A 20988-nucleotide genomic window follows, 5' to 3' on the forward strand; every position below is an offset into this window, starting at 1 on the left:
CATAGTGATTTGCATATCCTCTCTTTCTGATGCCAGTTAGCCCTATGAGAGTGTCTGAGTTTGGCGTCCGTCACAGTCTGTCAATACAAATGTGTCAGTTGGCAGCGCCCAAGTGGCACGGTCGATACTCCCGCTGCCCTCTGACAATCCTGGCATCCTTCGTCTCAGCTCCCCAGGGCCCAGCTGTGTGCCAGACGGCCCCTTTTCTGTTGTGTTAACCAAAATGGCATGCCAATATTTCTCTGGCTGTGCATCCCTGAGATAATCAGCATGTTTCCACTGAATATTTCATTAATGTCTATAGTACAGCTCTTTTTTGGCTCCTGAATACATTTGCTTGGTACAAAAATATAATTATTCTTCCCCATAAACATACACTAATAATGTACTAATGGACAACAGCAATTTTGTTCGGATTAAAAGCTTTTACATATCCTCTCACAAGCTGCATTCCTGTTTCAGGTTTAAATGACTAAATGAATAGCCTTCTGGCTTCAAAGTCACCACTATAAATCCAAAACCAAAGCCTGGATTTGAAGAAAAAAAAATTCAGTAAATGGACTGCATGTCATGTTGGCTAAATTAATTTGTCCTTAACCACCACACTGTACGTCTTTTTTTTTATTTGGAAGATAAAAGCTGAATGAATAAATGTAAATGACAAACATGTTTTTGATCTTCAGACTTTTTTGTTTGTTTGTTTTTGAATTTTATATTAAAACCCACCGACTGAATCTTAACATTTTGAGAATTTTACTTTTCTTTTCACTTTTAATTAAGATCTACTGCCATAACAAATTTTATATGGAAAGATTATGATGTGTTATGCCTAAATCAAAGATAAAAAAAAAATAATAATAATAATAAAAAAAATAAAAAATACTGGGGGAAAGAATATCGAAAGCCTTCTTCTGACCAAACCCAAAGTGGGACATTTTCATTTCATATTTTATTTTTAATTTCTTAATCAAGGCTCACATAAAAAAGTCCACTTGTTAAATTTTAATTAATAAATGAAAGCATAAATACTAAAATAATAAAATACATCATTTAATTCATTTAATAATTAGAGTATATTATTAATCAGAATATAAATAATGAAAAAATATACACCATTTAATTATTAATATACAGCTTTGGACATGAATAATACCTCGAATTGTGTGGCTTTTTAAGAAGAGTTTTGCTCTTACTTTTTTTCTTCAAATTTTTACTTATTTTTTATTTTTTTTACCTGAAGAAAAAAAAAAAAGATCTGATACACTGAAAGAGGAATTTGAGACATGCCGTTTCAAATATGATAAAAGCTTGCGTCTCAGATTCAGATTATATGTTCTTTTATTATAATGTCTTTGTAAACTTCCCTATTAGATGTGATGAATATCTTTAATACTTTAAAATAATTTTTAAAGTAATAGTTCACCCCAAAATTAAAATATGCTGACTATTTACTCACCCGCAATGCCATCCAAGATGTAGATGAGTGTGTGATGTTTTTATCAGTTGTTTGAACTCTCATACTGACGGCACCCATTCACTGCAAATGATCCATTGGAAAGTAATGCTAAATTTCTCCAAATCTGTTCTGATGAACAAAAAATTTTCAGGGTAAAGTGTACTTCCCAGCTCATGGGACAGTCCTGTTAATTCTGGCCTGTACAATTATTATTTTTTTTAGGAAGATAAGCAGAACTGTTCTGGCATAAATGTTACAATGTCCAAATAACTTCCCATGGATCTTTGTGGAAAAGTCTGGTAAGCTTTAGCTAATGAGGTGCTAAAACATTAACACACAAATGGCTTCTATAAAAAGAGAGGACAGACACATTCTCACTAAGGTTATTGATCAACCCACAGGGCAGGCGAGGCTGCACTCTACCTTATTAGAAACTAGTGTATGCTTTCAAAAGGATGAAAAATATTCTAGAAATAAACATGAAAGATAAACATACTCACACTGTGAAGGTCACAATCAATAGGTCTCCATTGATACATATTTTAAAAGTTGTGGTCAGTGATGTCATGCTACCATTAAAGAAATGCAGACAGACCATCAGTGAGTTTAGTTCACCAGCTCTTAGTACAGAGATGAGCCTGTGGTTAGACCTGTAGACAAGCTGTCACCCAGAGCCTTGTGTCTGATCAAAGGCAGGTGGATCGAGCGAGCATGGTATAAGAAGTCAGATGAGCAAAAACCGGACATATGCCTTGAGGTGTTAATGGAAGCTCATTGGAAGGGTTGGCTTTCAGAAAACCTTCAAAAAAGGCCAAATGAAGCACAGACAGGGAGTCTACTGAACTATGGGAAAACTTGCTTAAAATGCATATTTTACTTGCCAATGAAAATTAGTATCATAAAAAGAACACTACTATTCAGTAATATTAATAATTATTAAAGCAACAAAGGGTTTTTGAAGGTGCTTTGCACATAGTAATAATTTTATTTGGAATTCATTCTGAATGAGTGTTTTATTCTAAATGCTTCTTTATGTTGAGTTTAGGGATCTTTATTCACAGCTTTTTATTATTATTCTTATTTTTAATCTGTTAAAAAATATTTCAAAGCCACCTCATTATTGATTTTCAAGAGTTCAATTTGCATTTGGTAGAATAATTTTCTTAACAGTTTTTTTTTTTTTTAACTGCTTACACACTTTTCAAAACTTTACACACAAATCCAAGAATTGCACACAAAATTCAAAATGCCTCGAAAGCAAACTTTTGCAAACACCTTTGCCATAATATTAATTCCTGTTAGAGTTTTGTATGTTACATAGAGGACTGTGTGTCGTGTTTTGCAAAAAGTGATTTATGAAATTAAAAACTGAGTCAAAGGCCGAGAATTAGTGTATGGTTTGGCAGATCTGGTGTGTGCTTCTGGTGTTTGAGTGTCAGGTTTCAGAAATTGTGTGACAACCGACAAGTAAAGATTTAGTTTGTAAAACTGTAATAGTAGGGCTGGACAATTAATCTAATTTCTAATCGCGATTATAATTATGGATGTCACAATTACCTAATCATTCAAAGTGGCAATTAATCGTTCAAAGTCCACTTGTTATTCTGCGTGCTTAAGATTTTTTTCTTTCTACATGTTTTCTTAAGGGTTTTTCCTATTATTTTAATTTTACTATTTTGTATAACATTATAAAACCATTCATATTTTAACTTTTTATAATTTAAAGAAGAAACCAATCCAATTTATAGTTGACATTTGAGACTTAATACTATAGAAAAGCAATAAAAGTATTTTATAAGAGTGTTTTGAGCTTGTTTATTTTCATATAGAAATATGGCATGCAGTTGCATCAAACAATTGTATAAACATCATGTAAATTGTGATAATCGCAATTACAATTTCAATTATAATTTTTGTCATAATCGTGCAGCCCTGTGTAATAGATAACCTGGCCAAACTGTAGAGCAACCAAATCAGATGCAAAGGTAGGATAGAAGACTGAAATAGGGAGAAAAGATTGATAGAGACAACGAAAACTTTCAGAGAGAGGAGCTTTAATTCACAGTAGCCTTAAACAGCAGATTTCTTCTTGGCAAACATGGTTGCTAAGATATCACACTAGTGCTTCTTACTGCTATGTGTTGAAATAACATACATACAGTAAATAGTGTGCATACGAGGCATAAAATAAAGTACATTTTCTTTCAGACAAAAATAATTTAATATATATTTCCTCTTATATCAGCTATATACCTAACCTTCAGTAAGAATACGGTAAATACTTTTCCAATTAATAGTTACCTGACTGCCCCAAGTCCATTTTTACTTTAATACAAATATAAACTAATTCTGAAATAATCCATCATATAATATAGAAAACTCTATCAACATTCTACTTTTCATTCAGTGAAGGCTAATACAAAAGCTCAGGCACCTACATGCATACAGACCACAGAAAGAACCTTTGCAGCAAGTGTCCAATCCTGCACCTGAAGGGCCAATGTCCAGCAGAGTTTAGCTCCAACTAGCCCCAAATACACCTTCCTGAAAGTTCCCAGGCTTTACACCTTTACATAGTGCACAATTTTTTACAGCCATTAGTAGTGGTGTCTGAAACCACAGTCGTTCAAATGTTTATCTCTCATGTAACACAAAAGGAGAAGTTTTTCAATATAGCTAATGACCATGGCTATTAAGCTCAAAAAGGACAAAACACACCATAATAGTATCAAAACAATTATCCGTATGACCATATTCCAAGTCTTTTGAGCCCAGTTGTTCAAAAAGTTTCCAGGATCAGGTAATCCATCTTACTTTTGTGACAGTTTTTCAAAGCAACATTGGATTGTTCTAGAATACCTGGATAGGCTACTAGCTAAGTGAAGAACAACAGGTAGGCTACTGAACAGTCAGGTTGGATTACTTTTGTGATTTAAAGAATGCAAACAGCAAAATAAAATTATATAAAAATCCCCTTACAATTGATTTCCACTTTTCCGGTGTGATATGTGATGAGAAACGGAAGAAGATTCAGATCGGCCAAAAGTGGATTCAAACCTTAGTCAATCTCATCATTGATTTTTTTCTCGAAACGCAATGACTCTGTTCTCAAAATGTAATGAGTTTATTCTCAACATTTTGTTTCAACTTTTCTTTCTCGTAATTTATTGTTTATTCTCAACATTTTATTTTGACTGTTTTTCCGCTAAATTTTACGAGTTTATTCTCAACATTTTGTTTAATCTTTTTTTCTTGTAATTTAATGAGTTTATTCTCAGCATTTTATTAAGACTATTTTTCTAAATAAAAGTTTTATCTTGGATTATAATTACTTTAATCTCAAGATGGTTTTATTTATTTTTTTATTATTATTGCTTGACCCTAATCCTATTCCATACTTATACTACACCGAAAGGCTTTTGTGAAATTTTGTACTTTGAATCGACCCAACTAATCCTGATTAAAAAAACAAAAACAATTCTCAATCTTACTAAAAAGTTCTAAACAATACACACTGAATATTTGAACTAGATCTAATTATGTGATCTAATCTGATTATATGATTGCAATGATTATGATACAGAATCCCCCCTTTTTTTCTTTTAGTCAGCTGTGCCATGAAGTCACATGATTGCTTTGACTGAAGAAAAGAACAAAACTGAAATCCTTATTCACAAAATCAATTTAATGTTAGTTTTTTTTTTGTTTGTTTGTTTTTTTGAGGTTAATAGCCACCAGTCACTGCATCCTTTCATTGTATGGAAAAAAGCAGTTTGAACATTCTGCTAAATTTCTCCTTGTGTCATTTGGTTCTGAAATACCATGACAGAATTTTCATTTTAGGCTGAACTATTTCTTTAAATTATGAACAGAACACAAAAAATGCAATGTGTTCCAAAGTAAACAGTTCCCACTTTATGGCTTCACCTGAGCAGCCTGCAGTCGATGTGCAATTCTTGAATTCCTCTTTTATGCTGCATTTGGAATATTGAACATTCAGTGCTTGCTATCAAAGCACACGCCTCAAGTCTCCAGATCCAATCCACATAATACCCTTGTGCCTGGCTTTGACATTTTCACTGATAAACAAAAAGCTTTGTTCTTTCTATTCTAAGCTTGTCAAAGCTTGAATTATTCTTTTACAAAGAGGAGTGGCAATCAAAGCGTAGTACGGGGAGGTGATAAATCGATTGAACTGATATCTAGGCTTACAGTGGGGTGCAAGATCAGCACTAGGACATGATGCCAAAGACCGGGTTGTGGCGACAGATTCTGGGTCCATATTCCTCGTAGTCCTTCTTAGAGTGGCAGACTTGGATGAACTCAGGCTACAAGAAAGTAAAATGTACAAATATATATTAAAAATGTACTGTAAAGTGACTGTGACATAATGAAATATATAAGCTTTACCGTAGAAGCCAACATCGATCCACCAAACCACACGGCATATCGCTGCATGTGATGAGATATCACCTGCACCTCCATGGGTTTGGGCTGAAAGTAGAATCAGATGTACAGAAAAAGCGGAATGAAAAAAGACAATAGCGAGGTGTGTAGCTGCCTGTTATTGACACAGACAGCTGTCTTCTAAGGCAGCATACTGACTGTTATGAAACCTACTGTAAGGGACCAATTTAGAACATCCAAAGAAACACCACTTGAAATGCTTGAAATTCCAATATAATTTAGCTAATCGAATAGTGTGATACATAGAACAACAATACACACAAATCACAACAATGCACACATAAATATTGGGTAAAATAATCAATTTTTAATTACTGTGATGGAGAGACCATGGAGTAGTCTTCCATCACCATCACTGTATTTTACTGCCTCTACTGTCATTATGTATTGTTGGTTTTATAATATTTATTTGCAGCTTTTTTTTATTTTTTATTTCCATGTTTTAGCAGAGTGGATGTGCCCAAGCACAAACCTGAAGAGGAGTATTTATTAATTTGCGGAAACATTTGTACATGTAAGTTTTGTTTTTATCTGTCCTATTTGTTTGCATTTATTGACATGTTGTTTTAACTTTTATTCTTACGTTATTTTATTTATTGAATAAAATGCATAAGGAAAGAGTTGGTACATTCCAATTATTGAAGCGGAAAAATGCATGCGCATATAAGGTTCGCTTCACTATTCCGTGTGAGAGCTGGTGTGTTTTAAAATCAAATAAAAAAGGTTATTGATAGTGCTCCTTGATTATGGAAATGCTGCAGCCTTTTATGGAGGTAAGTTGGAATTGTGCAGTTTTATACACTGTGTTTTTATTATTTACCTCTGTTTAGGGTTTCTGTGGGTTTAAATATGTCTTTAAAAGCATCAGTTCACTCTTCCACAAATTAAGGCCTTAAAAGTTGTTAAATCAGAGAGTCCTAAATTTATAAAGTCATGGCACATGTTTTCCCTTTGAATTAAGTAGATTTTTCTGAGCCCATTGGCAGATATTTGCTCTTGTTTTAATGTCTCCCTAGATATTCAAATTTAGAGAACAATATGACATACTGTGTTCCCTTCCTTTTATTTCTCACATTTTCTTTACTTGGTCTAAAAAAGGTCTTTAAAAAGTCTTAAAGCTGCAGTCGGTAACTTTTGGGGCTCGCGTCTAGGCGGAAGAATATTGTAGCCGGAGTTACTTCTCTCCAATATAAACAAAATCCACCGCTCCTGGCTCTTCTGGTCCAATCAGCGCAGAGCTGTGCCACAGTGTTGTTTTGTGTTGAAAATGTAAAAAAAAAATATATATATAATGAGCGAGTACATCATGAATCCATTTTCCAAACCGTGTTTTTGTCTTATCCTGAATCACTACGGTACACCTATAATAAGTGTTTATATTCGGAGTATTTTAGTCTGGTTGGGGTCGGCAACGCTGCAGAGTAGCACAGTACCTGCGTGACTTGCCATAGTGGTAAACAGAGAGAAGTAGCTCCGGCTACAATGTTCTTCCACCAGACGCGAGCCCCAAAAGTTACCGACTGCAGCTTTAAATTTAACTACTTGCAGAAATGCTGTTTGTTTTAATTACAGGTGGATCTCAATAAATTAGAATGTTGTGGAAAAGTTCATTTATTTCAGTAATTCAACTCAAATTGTGAAACTTTTGAAGTAGTTTAAGTCTTTGGTTCTTTTAATTGTGATGATTTTGGCTCACATTTAACAAAAACCCACCAATTCACCATCAAATCTCAACAAATTAGAATACTTCATAAGACCAATAAATTTTTTTTTTTTTAAATTTAGTGAATTGTTGGCCTTCTGGAAAGTATGTTCATTTACTGTACATGTACTCAATACTTGGTAGGGCTTCCTTTTGCTTTAATTACTGCCTCAATTCGGCGTTGCATGGAGGTGATCAGTTTGTGGCACTGCTGAGGTGGTATGGAAGCCAGGTTTCTTTGACAGTGGCCTTCAGCTCATCTGCATTTTTTGGTCTCTTGTTTCTCATCTTCCTCTTGACAATACCACATAGATTCTCTCTGGGGTTCAGGTCTGGTGAGTTTGATGGCCAGTCAAGCACACCAACACCATGGTCATTTAACCAACTTTAGGTGCTTTTGGCAGTGTGGGCAGGTGCCAAATCATGCTGGAAAATGAAATGAGCATCTTCAAAAAGCTGGTCAGCAGAAGGAAGCATGAAGTGCTCCAAAATTTCTTGGTAAACGGGTGCAGTGACTTTGGTTTTCAAAAAACACAATGGACCAACTTCAGCAGATTACATTGCACCCCAAATCATCACAGACTGTGAAAACTTAACACTGGACTTCAAGCAATGGACTATGAGCTTCTCCACCCTTCCTCCAGATTCTAGGACCCTTGGTTTCCAAATGAAATACAAAACTTGCTCACATCTGAAAAGAGGACTTTGGACCACTGGGCAACAGTCCAGTTCTTCTCCTCCTTAGCCCAGGTAAGATGCCTCAGGAGTGGCTTAACAAGAGGAATACGACAACTGTAGTCAAATTCCTTGACACGTCTGTGTGTAGTGGCTCTTGATGCCTTGACCCCAGCCTCAGTCCATTCCTTGTGAAGTTCACTTAAATTCTTGAATCGATTTTGCTTGACAATCCTCATAAGGCTGCGGTTCTCTCAGTTGGTTGTACATCTTTTCCTTCCACACTTTTTCCTTCCACTCAACTTTCTGTTAACATGCTTGGACACAGCACTCTGTGAACAGCCAGTTGAATTGGTGGGTTTTTGTTATTTTTTTTGAGAAATAATCATAATTATTAGAAGAAAAGAATTCTTAATATATTTTTGTGTGTGTGTTTTGTTTTTTTTTTACACAAGTTTCACAATTTGAGTTGAATTACTGAAATAAATTGTGTTTCTGATGAGCTAGAAACAGTGCATTGTGGTGTAAGCTGTTAAGATACTTGAAGTGCAGCCTTAGATTTTGGGTAGAAAAATGAAGAACCTCTTGAAACAGCCTTTGTGTTGACACACCTTAAAATGCTGCCAGCCTTGCAAATGCTGAATGTGAGCGTGAGGTGAGAAATTCTGAGACATTAATGAGATCAGACCTTTATTCTGCCACCGCTCAGCTCCTCACTCATTTTGAGTCTGGCGTCCACCACACGCTTCAGGTCCCGCTGCAGCCTTCGGCCAAAGTCCCGGAACATAGTGGAGCCACCGGACAGGACTATGTTCTAATACACACACAAACACACACACAATTCTGAAATATCTGCCATTTTATTATGAGTAAAATTTAATTTAAACAAATAAATAAATCAAAATAAAAAAAACAACATTACAGATATTAAATCAATGAAATTAAAAGAAAACTCTCTGGGTAAAATGCAATACTGTGGAAACAATTTAGATTTTGTCCACTTATTAAATAAATCCTCCAGGCCACAGAATGTTTTAATAAAAAAAATAAAAGCAAAATATTGCATTTTTTCCTTTATTCTTCTGCAATAAGCTACAGTTACTTTTTTTTTTTTCAGCAGACACTGACAAGGCCAGTAGAGTTGCATGCTGGGAATAAATGACAGGTCAGTTTATAACAGGGTATCTGCAGGAGATGTGTGTACTATTACAGGTTTCAGGGTTCAATTCTTATTTAACGAACTTGAGGAGATATCCCTCTACTTGGATTAGGAAATGCTGGTTTCATCTAGGAAATAAAAGGCTGGCTTCTTCCATCTTTTCTGATGATGAGTTTAAAGGGTAGATGGACCGTGGGCCGTGGCAGTCGACGCTTTCACTGAGGTGAACAGCTTTTAATCTACACTCCATGCCAGAAGTCTGTAAGATATGTGCATACTAGCATGCACCTTTTTCATTTGCCCTCTGTTCTTTGGTGATATCAAGATGCACATAATTCATTTAATCTATAATTCATTTTTTTTTATACCTGAAGACTTAACCCTCCAGCTGAGGATAATCAAATAATGTCAAATTTACACTGCAAGGGTGGCACAGAAGTGCTTCTGAAGTGACATTTAGGTTTCTTTACTATTTAATGTTGCTCAAAGGTGGAATAAATACACTGACACTGCAATAACAATTGCATAATTTTATTCTAGCAGCTGAGGTGAGTCAGAGAAGGCATGATTTACTGTGGCTTTAATGCAGCATTATGTCTTTACACTGACTTTTGAGTTGGCAAAAAAAAACAACCTTTACTCAGCTGTGCTTTAATTCAATTCAAGTTTATTTGTGTAGCGCTTTTTACGATACAAATCATTGCAAAGCAACTTTACAGAAAATTAAGTTTCTACAATATTTAGTAGTAGCTTATCAGTGATGACTGTCAGTTTATGTGCATACATAACTGACATAATACATTTTGTTTAAATTTTGTAAGGTCTTTTGCATTACCACCTCTGCTTAAAGTTGTGTGAAACAATCTTACTAGGGCCACTGCAACATGTGAATGTCTTTTTTTTCTCGTTCAGGTATAATGAAAGCTTTCTGACATTATACAGCTTTTACAGTTCCCAGATTTTAACAATCAATCCATGTACTCACTTCTATGTCATGTACTAACCTATTTCCTATGCTTGTGAAAGACAACCTAGCCAATTACAGTATGCGTGTCGTTGCCCAAACACATTCTACATGCAAACCCTGTTTTTTTTTTTTTTCCTGCAAGCACCTTTTCTCTTTTCACTATCCAATAAATTCTTGATGAATAAAAGGGTTGAGAATGAAGTTTCATGTTTTATTCTATAGCTGTCCAAAACAATAAATGCAACTGAAAACCTCCCTCTTGTCCATGCTGGGAGAAATATGGGTATATCGAGGTTTGAAAGCAGTTGTTATTGTGTGTGTGTGTGTGTGTGTGTGTGTGTGTGTGTGTGTGTTATTGAGTGTGTGTGCGTGATGGGTATTGATGTTTATTGTATTTTTTTTTATTAGTTACACTCTGAATTTTTTGTTAAAAAAACAACAACAACAAAAAACCTTCTAAATGTTTGCTGACAACTGAAAATAAATCCCATAATCCTATAGATCTTGTTATCCGTAGCAGAAAAAAAAAAGGACAGAACTGGTTCACAGGTTGGACTGCCATAAATTTTTCAGTTGTCAAGACAATTGGTAAGCAAGTTTTTTGTGGTGTGGCCTAAATGTCACTGCATATAACCTATGCCAGGGAGATATACACTTGTTTGCAGCAAAAAATAAAAATAAAATAAAGCACTTCCTTTGAAAATATATCGGCATGGCAAGCACAAAACTTTCATTTTAGTGAGCTGGCAGTAATGTAACTTGTAATTAAAAGTAACAACACAAAACCATAAAGAAGTTTCTTTTTAAATTAAGTAACTTAATATTGTAATGCATTTGCTTTAGATGTAGCATTCCTAAAACAGATACCTAATGTCAGTTCTAGATACAACCCTATGAACCAATCACTCTTTAGAGGCCTTTGTTGATTAATTTGCATATGCTGAAGACGTTTTACACCTCAAGAAATGTTGGCAGAAAAAGAAAATAAAGCTAAAAGAGCATCAAAACACTTTCCATTTAATATCCAATTCCTTCAGTATAGTCCAGAGTGAAGTTTGTTTTGAAGGCAAATGAATAGCGATCATTTCAGTGCACTGTGATGTAGATGTGCACTAATTATCAGTGTGCATAATTGAATTTGTCAAGATGCTATTTATTCAGTCAGGCTGAGAGTTGTGAGATATAGAAATGGATACTGAGGTTATTTCAGAGCTGTTCATCCCATTTGCAGGAATCAGTTAAAGCTCTCTCTATTCTGGAGAGTGTAGAGTAATTGTGAACTCAGTGGATAAACATTGACCCCTGCTGGACAAATAAAATAACTGGTCTAAAGCAAAAGCAATTTTCAGACAATAAAATATCCACAATTCTGTTTTCCCTTATTTTTTGCCTCAGGATATACAGATGCGTGCTGGGCTCCCACTAATCTTTTTTACAGGTTAAAACAATAGACAGTAGGGGAGGAAAATTTTAAATGAAAAGACATCTTGCCTTTTAACTAATAACAATCACTTTAGTTTCCCTCTAGGTTTACTCTACAATGCACATGTGTGCATTAGCTGGACCAACCTAAATAACTTTTTACTGTGATTTTAGCAAAAAGAAACCATTGTAGTCAGATTTTATTGGTGAAATTGAGGTTTTGGAAACAAAACTTTGACAAACAGTTTATAGTTTTATTCTTTTATTATTCAAGCAGACAAAAGCTGTATTTGCATGACTAGAAAATAGCTGCCCAGGGAGTGTAAACAAGATAAAGTCAGCTTGCTCCAATAAGGACTTTGGAAAGAGAGGAAAACACTATGAGTTTAAGTTTGATCAAATTTGATATCATAAATATGTCTATACCATGTTTGTTGCTGGCCTATATTAGTGCAGCTTATTGTGCAAATGTAATTTCTCATTCACTGGTCAGCTTGATGTACATGTAATGTACAGGGAAGAGGCTAACAAACTTAATGAAAAGCCAGAAGTTGTGCTGATCTATAGCTATATTTGATAGAGCAATGTAATTTCTCTGAATGCAATGCAAATTTACCTGGAGTTTAACACTCCATTCCACTTAAGTTGAATAATCCTGAATAATCAAATAAATGTGAAAGGGTAAATTTACAATCCCCTCCTCTTGTATTATATAATGTAATAATACATTCTAGTTGTCTAAATCCACTGTATCTATTTTGGTATTAAAAGGATAGTTCATCATTTAATCACCCTCATGTCATTCCAAAACTGTATGACATTCTTTCGTCCTATGGAACATAGACGATATTTGGAAAAACAAGAGTTTTTTTTCTTTTTTTTCTTCTTCATATAATGGCAATCAATGGCCACCAAAACTGTTTGGTTACAAACATTCTGCAAAATATCTTCTTTTGAACAAAGAATGGATAAAGTTTCATGATGTTTGCACGTTGCTATAATTATTTTTACTGTTAACTTATTAGAACAGATAAAAATTATCAACCGATTTTCCATATGCCTATAAGTATATACTACATTTTCTGTATCCTAAGTTCATTTAAAGCTGGACCCTCTTACTCACTTCTACAGCCTGGAAGTGTGGAGAATTTTGTCTTCATTTAACTCTCTGTCAGCTGACTGAAACTCCTGGTTAACACTCAAGATATTATATAGAATTCAAAATTCAGTTGTGTTCTTTTGTGAAGATTATCATGATGAACAAAATGTGTAAGAATCATAAACTTTTGTTGGTCATAGAGCTTATTGGGTTTTAGTTGAGAGAATCAGGGTTCCCTTGTCCTACAAAAATACATCAACACTGCAGCGCTCTGCTGCATGATAATATTGGTATTGTACCTTGTAAAGTGGTCTTCTGACATCGATAGGGCAGTTCTGAATGACTTCATCCACTACATCCGAGATGGGCTGCATGAAGTCTGGGTTGGCAAACTACAGAGTGAAAAGACCTTTTACTACAGAGTTTCCAAAGGTCATTCTGAGTATACATGTTGAATAATTCAGAGAGTGTGGTCTTTTTACCTCAGGGTGAAAAAATATCTCTGGTCCCAGAAAACGCTCATATCCAACATCTATTTGAAATTCATTTTTGCTGATAGCATTGATTCCCTTGTATTTTTTTATCCATTTGCCAGGGTCGATGTCATATTTGGTGAATTCCTTCACTATGTCTGGACAGATGTAGCAATACCTTTCCTTAAAAAAAAAAAAAAAAAAAACTAGTAATGTAGATAGGGAGTACAAAAATTGTTTTAGATGTAAATATGGCTATTATATGGTTATTCGCTATTATAAAAGGATCCAGATCAGAACCTGTACACTGACTGTACATTATCCCAGTTACTACACAGTCAACACACAGCCTGCATCCCAATGTACATTTACATCAAACTGATTTGAGTTAAAATGATTTCATCTTGTGTGTAGATTTGCAGAAATATAAGTAGACAACTGTGAAATCTAAGTTTACTTTATTTCTCTACACAAACACACACACACACACAAAATATAAAATAAAATATAAAATATTTGATCACCGTATGTCAGAGTTGACCAATCGGAATGAAGCATTCCAGTGAGAGGAATATCATCCCTGCTGATACTCACTTTAACAGCTTTTGCAGTCTCCAGTGACTGTTCTGGAGGAATGCCGATCTCTCTCTCTCGTAGCAGCTGTTGAATGAAGTAGGTGATGTCTCTCCCTGCTATAGGGATGTGCTTTATACAGCTGCCAATCACATAACCTTCTGCCTAAGAGATACAAAAGAAAAAGAAATCAGCCACCTAAATTGCTGAGGAAAACTCTAGCAACATATATTTGCAGATCACACTTAATCTAATGCAATGACATTTGTGTATATGTCTACTTTTTGATGGTACTGTATGAAAACTGTTTACCACTGGTATAGCATGAGTAACCCCATCACCACTATCAATCACGATTCCTGTTAGTGTTCGTTCTCCAACCTGTCTTGAAGTCCACGATGCAGCCAATGCCAAAACAGCTAAAAAAAATAGCCACAGAGATAAAACTGCTGTTTCTGACATATTCCATGCTGAATACAGGAATGTGCCTTGTGTGAATGATCCCTCCATTTACTCTGGGCAGATAAAGCAATGCAATTAAAAAAACTTCAATATATATAATATGAGAAAAGAAAAAAAAAAAATCTGATACATTATAAACTCCTCGTGTTAAAAAAGGCTGTATAATTTATAACCCACATATTATAATGTTCAAAATAAGCACAAAATAAAAATGTTTCCTTCATATTTTAGTGCTGCGTTGGACACCATAGATAATGACATACTTATAGATCGATTACAAAACTATACAGGTATTCAACGGCAAGCTTTAAGATGGTTTAGATCCTACCTGTCCAAACGCTACCACTTTGTTTATTTAAATGGGGAATCATCTTAATTATCAGCAGTAAAGTATGGAGTGCCACAAGAATCTTTCCTAGGTCCTCTACTATTTTCAATATACATGTTGCCCCTTGGTAAAATTATTAGAAAATACGGGATTAATTTCCGCTGTTATGCTGAGGATACTCAACTATATATCTCCACGAGACCACATGAAACTTCTAAATTATCTAAGCTAACAGAGTGTGTAATAAATGTAAAAGATTGTAAGACCAATAATTTTCTCCTATTAAATTCAAATAAGACAGAGATATTACTTATCAGACCAAAAAAAAACAGTACACAGAATCTCTTGGATTACAATTTGCAACTAGATGGATGTACTGTTACTTCCTCTACAGTCAAAAATCTGGGTGTTATATTAGACAGCAACTTGTCTTTTGAAAATCATATTATCCATGTTACAAAAACAGCATTCTTGCATCTTAGAAATATTGCCAAGCTATGAAACATGTTACCTGTTTCTGATGCATAAAAGCTAGTTCATGCATTCATGGCCTCTAGACTGGACTATTGTAATGCACTGCTAGGTGGTTGTCCTGCATCTTCAATAAACAAGCTACAGGTAGTCCAAAATGCAGTGGCTAGAGTCCTTGCCAGGTCAAGAAAATATGATCATATTACCGCAATTTTACAGTCTCTGGCTACCTATTAAGTTCTATGTCAGTTACCAAATATTATTACTCACCTATAAGGCCCTTAACGGTTTAGCTCCTGCGTAGTTAACTAGTCTTCTATCACGCTACAATCCATCATGCTCCCTAAGGTCACAAAACTCTGGACTTTTGGTAGTACCTAGGATAGCAAAGTCCACTAAAGGAGGTAGAGCTTTTTCGCATTTGGCTCCCAAACTCTGGAATAGCCTTCCTGATAATGTTCGGGGTTGAGACACACTTTCTATGTTTAAATTTAGATTAAAGACACATCTCTTTGGCCAAGCATTCAAATAATGCATCTCATAATCTTGTACTGCAGTTATATCTGATCAAATGCACATTACTATTACTAATTGATTTTTCCATACATTTTTTCCATATGTACAATAACTGACATAGTTACAATTGATAAGCTACTAAATATATTGTAGAAACTTAATTTTCTGTAAAGCTGCTGTGCAACGATTTGTATTGTGAAAAGCACTGTACAAATAAACTTGAATTTAATTTAAATTAATATTTTTAATGCAATGACTACCTATGACTATTTTATAACTGAGGTGCAAATAATTATAAGTATAAACAGTGACATTAACATTATTTGTACTTTGTGTAAATAGCCTCTGATTTTTTATGCCATCTATCAATGTTAAATTGGGTTTCTCACACATATTTTCTGTGTTGCAACTGACAAGTATTTGAAATAGAAACTAACAACCAAAGACATAATTTTGCATACTTTTTTTTTTTGAATGTGAAACTCAAACAGATTAAGCAACAGCAAATGCTCCTCAGATGATTCAAAAGACCAGTTTTCAATTTCAGGTACACTTTGAGTCTTAAATTTCATAGGTATTCATGTATGTTTCTATTTTAATCTTTGACAAGCTACAATAAAGTTTTCTGTATTTTTTTGTGAATTGCATGGAAACCATTGGAAGATAAATCTGACCCCAACACAATTGATGTAAGCAAAAATTGTGGAGCTTTTTAAAAAAAGCATCTGTTTGTCAAAATGAATGTAATTCATGACCCTAAATTAGAAAAGTCAAGAAATTTCAAAAATAATTTAATTGTTTAAATTTTATTTGTATTTATTTTAATTTAGAGTTTGGGTGTGGTTTAAATTCAACACAATAGGAGGTTTAAATTGAAAAGCTAATTAATTGACAGTCTAATATATATTATACATTATTGACACACAGTTTTCTATGTTTCTTTGTTTATGGCATCTTTGTAACTGAGTTGACATATTTAAACGTAAATGGATTACCTGAACAGCAATATATAGTCCTGGGACGTTGAAGGTTTCAAACATGATCTCAGCTAAGTATTCCCGGTTCTCTGGGGTATTTAGAGGAGGTTCTGTCTGAAGAGAAAATATAGCACTGCAACATCAGGATAAACAGACACAAAAGGTCTGTAGAATAAATGAAATGTGGTCTTTTGTAATGTAAAATATCAGGCGCATATAAAGGGTCTTTTGTCATCATCAAATGGAGCAGCGAAACAAAGGCACACATGCAGTAGACACACTGGAAACATCCTGTTTGTGTCATAAAAACACTGTTGCACTGTGGTACACACAAAGCAGCATAATCTATCATTATGCAAATACTTCAATGGTAGCTTCAATTATGTATGGGCTTCCTCTGTTTCTCAGTGGGAAGAATATGTTTCACAAATCACTTTAAATTACTGTGCCAGACACACCATAATGTCATCCCATTAAGGTCTTTAATGTACAGTCGACATACCATCAAGAAGCTGTGGTCCTCTGGTTCAGCTCTGAGATATTTAAATATGACCTGCTCCATGAACTTCTCCATGAGGTCCCAATCCTCAACAATACCATGTCTGATGGGCCACTAATATGTATAGAGAAAAAAAGACAATTACATGAATTCCTCATTACTCTAGTCTTAGTTAACATCGTCTGTTGTCATTAGGAATCTCAGAAAGAACAGTATATTTCAAAAAAGACAAAAACAGCAAAATAAGAACAAGACAAAGACAGGAAAAATACATTCATCAAACAGTTATGAAACACAATAATAGAGAACAGTTATGAAATATGATATCATGAGGTGGTAAAATGTATATAATGGTAAGTGTGAGACATATGTACACATTTAAGTGTTATTTTGCCCATGTTCTTTTGGCTTTTTGGTCTTTGTTCTCCAAAAACAAACTGCCTTTATGGCTTCATTTTTTAAAACATGTTCTGTTGTAGAAACTTAATGTAGTTTACATCATCTATTCTTCTTTCTGATGTAAAAAAGATGGTCGGTCCCTGATGATGAAAAGCAACCCAACAGTATGATGCTACCACCCCTTGAGAAAAAGAAGTGTGCTTAATGTATTGAATGTGCACTTGTAGTGTACTTCATATCTCAAAGTATAATGTTACAAATGGGTACATGCAGATAATATATTAATGAAATAAAAGGCAACCTAAAAAAAAAAAAAGTAAATTTTCATGACTTAAGTACACTTTTAAAATGTAAAGTTTTACTTTAATACACAATTTAAATGATAATATTTTCATAAAATTTTGTAGTGCTTAAAATAAGAATACTTTGACATTTTGACAAACATACGAAAGCACATTTTAGCTGTAGTGTGTTATTCAATATTAATTTGGATTTGTCTCATATTTGATGAAGTTTGCTACACTGATTCTGATATTTTCTGGTATTACTGTGAAACTGCTTTTAAACTATCTGTATTGTATAAAACACTATATAAATAAAGGTGACTTGTCTTTTTCACAAGGGACTGCCAAACTCTGCTGCTAGTATTTTTTTTTCTTTTTTGGTTGACAGTGTAACATTCTCATCAAACATGATTTTAAAAAGCTCTATCACTAAATCTATCACACTGACTGCAAGCTGAGCAATGGTTTCTTTTGTGCCTATCCTCCGTACAGTTCAATATCATGTCAAGCCCTTGACATGGTTGAATGGCGCCCCTTCACTCTGTTCTCAGTTATTGAACCCTGTAACTCTTTCAAAGTGATCCTTCACCTCTCAAGTCATCTTGTTCAAGCTGAGTTTTAAAAGACAGCCTTTTCTAGGCAGTGTCTGTGTAGCTTTAGACTTCTTGATAATTGAACCATTGCTGCCCCCTGACATTTCCAAACACTTTCGTACATTTCATGAAATCATTGCTAAGACGCTTTACTTTTTATACTCAAAAAAAAATAAAAAAATAAAAAAAGGAAGTAGAAGTACACTAGCATTAGATGCCCTCTTGGATCTTGGATTGTACTGTATGTACAATAGGTCAGGATTAGTACTTCCTTTTGTGATTGCATACAACAAATATGCCTATAAACATCCTGAGGTAGACTGTACAGTGTCTACATGCCTAAAACAACAGACTGATATAATAAACATTGTATTTGCTTAAAGAAATGATTACCTTGGTTGCATAGTTTGGTTTATCAATGGCTTCATCTCCAATGAAGAAATCGAGGTCATCCACCCCTTTCATGAGACGTCTCTGTGCCTGATCTCCAACACTGGCTGTCTCTCTGATCGCAATACCTAAAATGACAATGCTATAATCAGTTGACTATTGTAGCACTGTGAAGTCAAAAAGCACTTTCTTATAAAATATGCTCAACACAAATTTGAATATTTAACAGTATCCACTGACAAAAACATTACAATCAATAAGTGCTATGAAAGGATGTGTGTTGTTAACAGGCTCAGAGCCTATGGGATATTGAGGTTACAGCGGTGGTGGATAACAGCTTTAAATAGTGGCTCCCTAAGGCAGAGTTTAATTAAATTTGTGATCCAAATATTATATCCTGGATCGGAGTGCTGGACATGCAGTATTAGTCTACACTAATTTTCCCTGCTGTGCATCTAACAACTAAATCTGGCAGGCAGCTGCCGCAGCTCACAGGATGGCATGATGAACTGGGGCTCCGTGTTTCCTGCATAACCAATCTTGGTGTACCTGAAGATGAAGAACAGTATATCATCATCATGAATGAGATGAATGAATCAGAATGACTGTGGTTCAGTCTATTTGTTTATCATTTTTGAATCAGTATTTTCAGTGAGTACACGGGCTTTCCATTTATCAAGCAACAGCTGTGGTAGTTTACTATTTAGCTTTAACGCACCTGATTAATGTCTCAACATAGCAGCCAAGTAGATCAAGACCAACATAGCTTAGATATAACAGGAATATTGCTTCCTATACACGCTCTTAATTTTTCATATGCATGTACTAGATGTTTACATAATCAAGACACTGTTATTTCTGAATTAATTTTTCTAGTGTTACCGGACTGAATTCATCAGCTCAGAACAGATACAAAAATATGCATGTAGGGCATATATATATATATATATATATATATATATATATATATATATATATATATATATATATATATATAACCCACATCCCAATATCCCTCATCCAAATTTGTGAATTCATGCACCTGACCCTAATCATAACAGATTAGAAGCATTTAAAATTTAGGAATGGTAGCCTATAGTAAATCAGTATATTTCTACCTCAAATACATGCTCTCATTGCAATCATATAATGACATATCTGTTATCTGTCACATAGATAATAATTCAACGCTAAATAATGGTACTGAGGCAAGCATTTAGTCAAGTTATAATCTGCAGCAGCAAATACATACAATATTTAGCTTAAAGATTTGTCATCAAATTGATTGCAAAGCTTTAAATTAAACTAGAGGATCATAAACGTGTAAACAAACTCACCCTGTCCCGCAGTCTATCACGCACGGAGGGGGCCGCACTGCCATCACCAGCACTGATACAAACACACAAACACATCCGCATGACACAACATTAACGACGTCATCTGCACAGAACCATGTGCCGTTTACAGGGTTGTCAGGTTTACCTTTATTGCGGTATGTATTATCCCCTGATTATGGCTTGCACCGTTATTTTGCGCGACTACTTCCCGAGTCAAAGGGAAGGCAAAAAATAGAAACATGCTGGATCCACTCGCGCTGCCTCATCACGGTCCACAGGGCTGACAGCGAAGTTACGAATCCTACTATAGTAAGGGCTAGAAGGCGAGTTTATTCATATTCATATGCCAAGTCTTCGCCACATGAAGGTAGCCGAAGAGACGTCATGACGTAGTTAATAATCATGAGCCAAGCCTTCGCCACCGAAGATTAATAAAGAACGTCAACATGGCGCAAATTAATATTTATGATTTAAACAATTGCCATAGTAGGCTCCGTAATTTCATGAGTTGGCAAAGTGCCTGCAGAGCGCAGAGCGCGTGGCGCATTATCACTGTTTACTTTCTTAATCTCTTAATGTTACTACTTCAGCTTTAATGGCAGACGTACCTAGATCTGTAAATTGGTTTGAGTTAATTTGCTCCGAGATTATATGGCGAATCGATTTGGAAATAGCCAAATGTTGGGGTAATGAAGTACAGGTATAGGGAATGTGAAGGTGACGTCACGCCGTGTTGCAT

General features: G+C 34.8%; 1 protein-coding gene across 1 annotated transcript; it reads right to left on the reverse strand.

Moving 5' to 3' along the window:
- Positions 1-3493: 3493 nt before the first annotated feature.
- On the reverse strand, positions 3494-20629 carry LOC109089286 (actin-related protein 3B-like). The gene is made up of 13 exons (XM_042751884.1): positions 20395-20629; positions 20250-20301; positions 19406-19461; positions 18916-19040; positions 17250-17360; positions 16766-16861; positions 14306-14413; positions 14015-14158; positions 13430-13603; positions 13247-13339; positions 8989-9114; positions 5867-5950; positions 3494-5784 (listed from the first exon to the last, which is right to left on the reverse strand). Exons 2-13 carry the CDS (start codon positions 20291-20293, stop codon positions 5689-5691), a joined length of 1257 nt encoding a protein of 418 aa, XP_042607818.1. The 5' UTR covers positions 20294-20301; positions 20395-20629; the 3' UTR covers positions 3494-5688.
- Positions 20630-20988: the final 359 nt, after the last annotated feature.

The sequence above is a fragment of the Cyprinus carpio genome, chromosome B24 (genome assembly GCF_018340385.1).
Source record: "Cyprinus carpio isolate SPL01 chromosome B24, ASM1834038v1, whole genome shotgun sequence".
Taxonomy (NCBI): Eukaryota; Metazoa; Chordata; class Actinopteri; order Cypriniformes; family Cyprinidae; genus Cyprinus; species Cyprinus carpio.

Coding starts and splice junctions, on each gene's coding strand:
- LOC109089286 (XM_042751884.1), bottom strand. CDS start 20,293: ATGGCAGTGCGGCCCCCTCCGTGCGTGATAGACTGCGGGACAGG. Junction 19,041..19,405: donor CCAGTTCATCATGCCATCCT/GTGAGCTGCGGC, acceptor TTGTCATTTTAG/GTATTGCGATCAGAGAGACA. Junction 13,340..13,429: donor AGATATTTTTTCACCCTGAG/GTAAAAAGACCA, acceptor TTCACTCTGTAG/TTTGCCAACCCAGACTTCAT.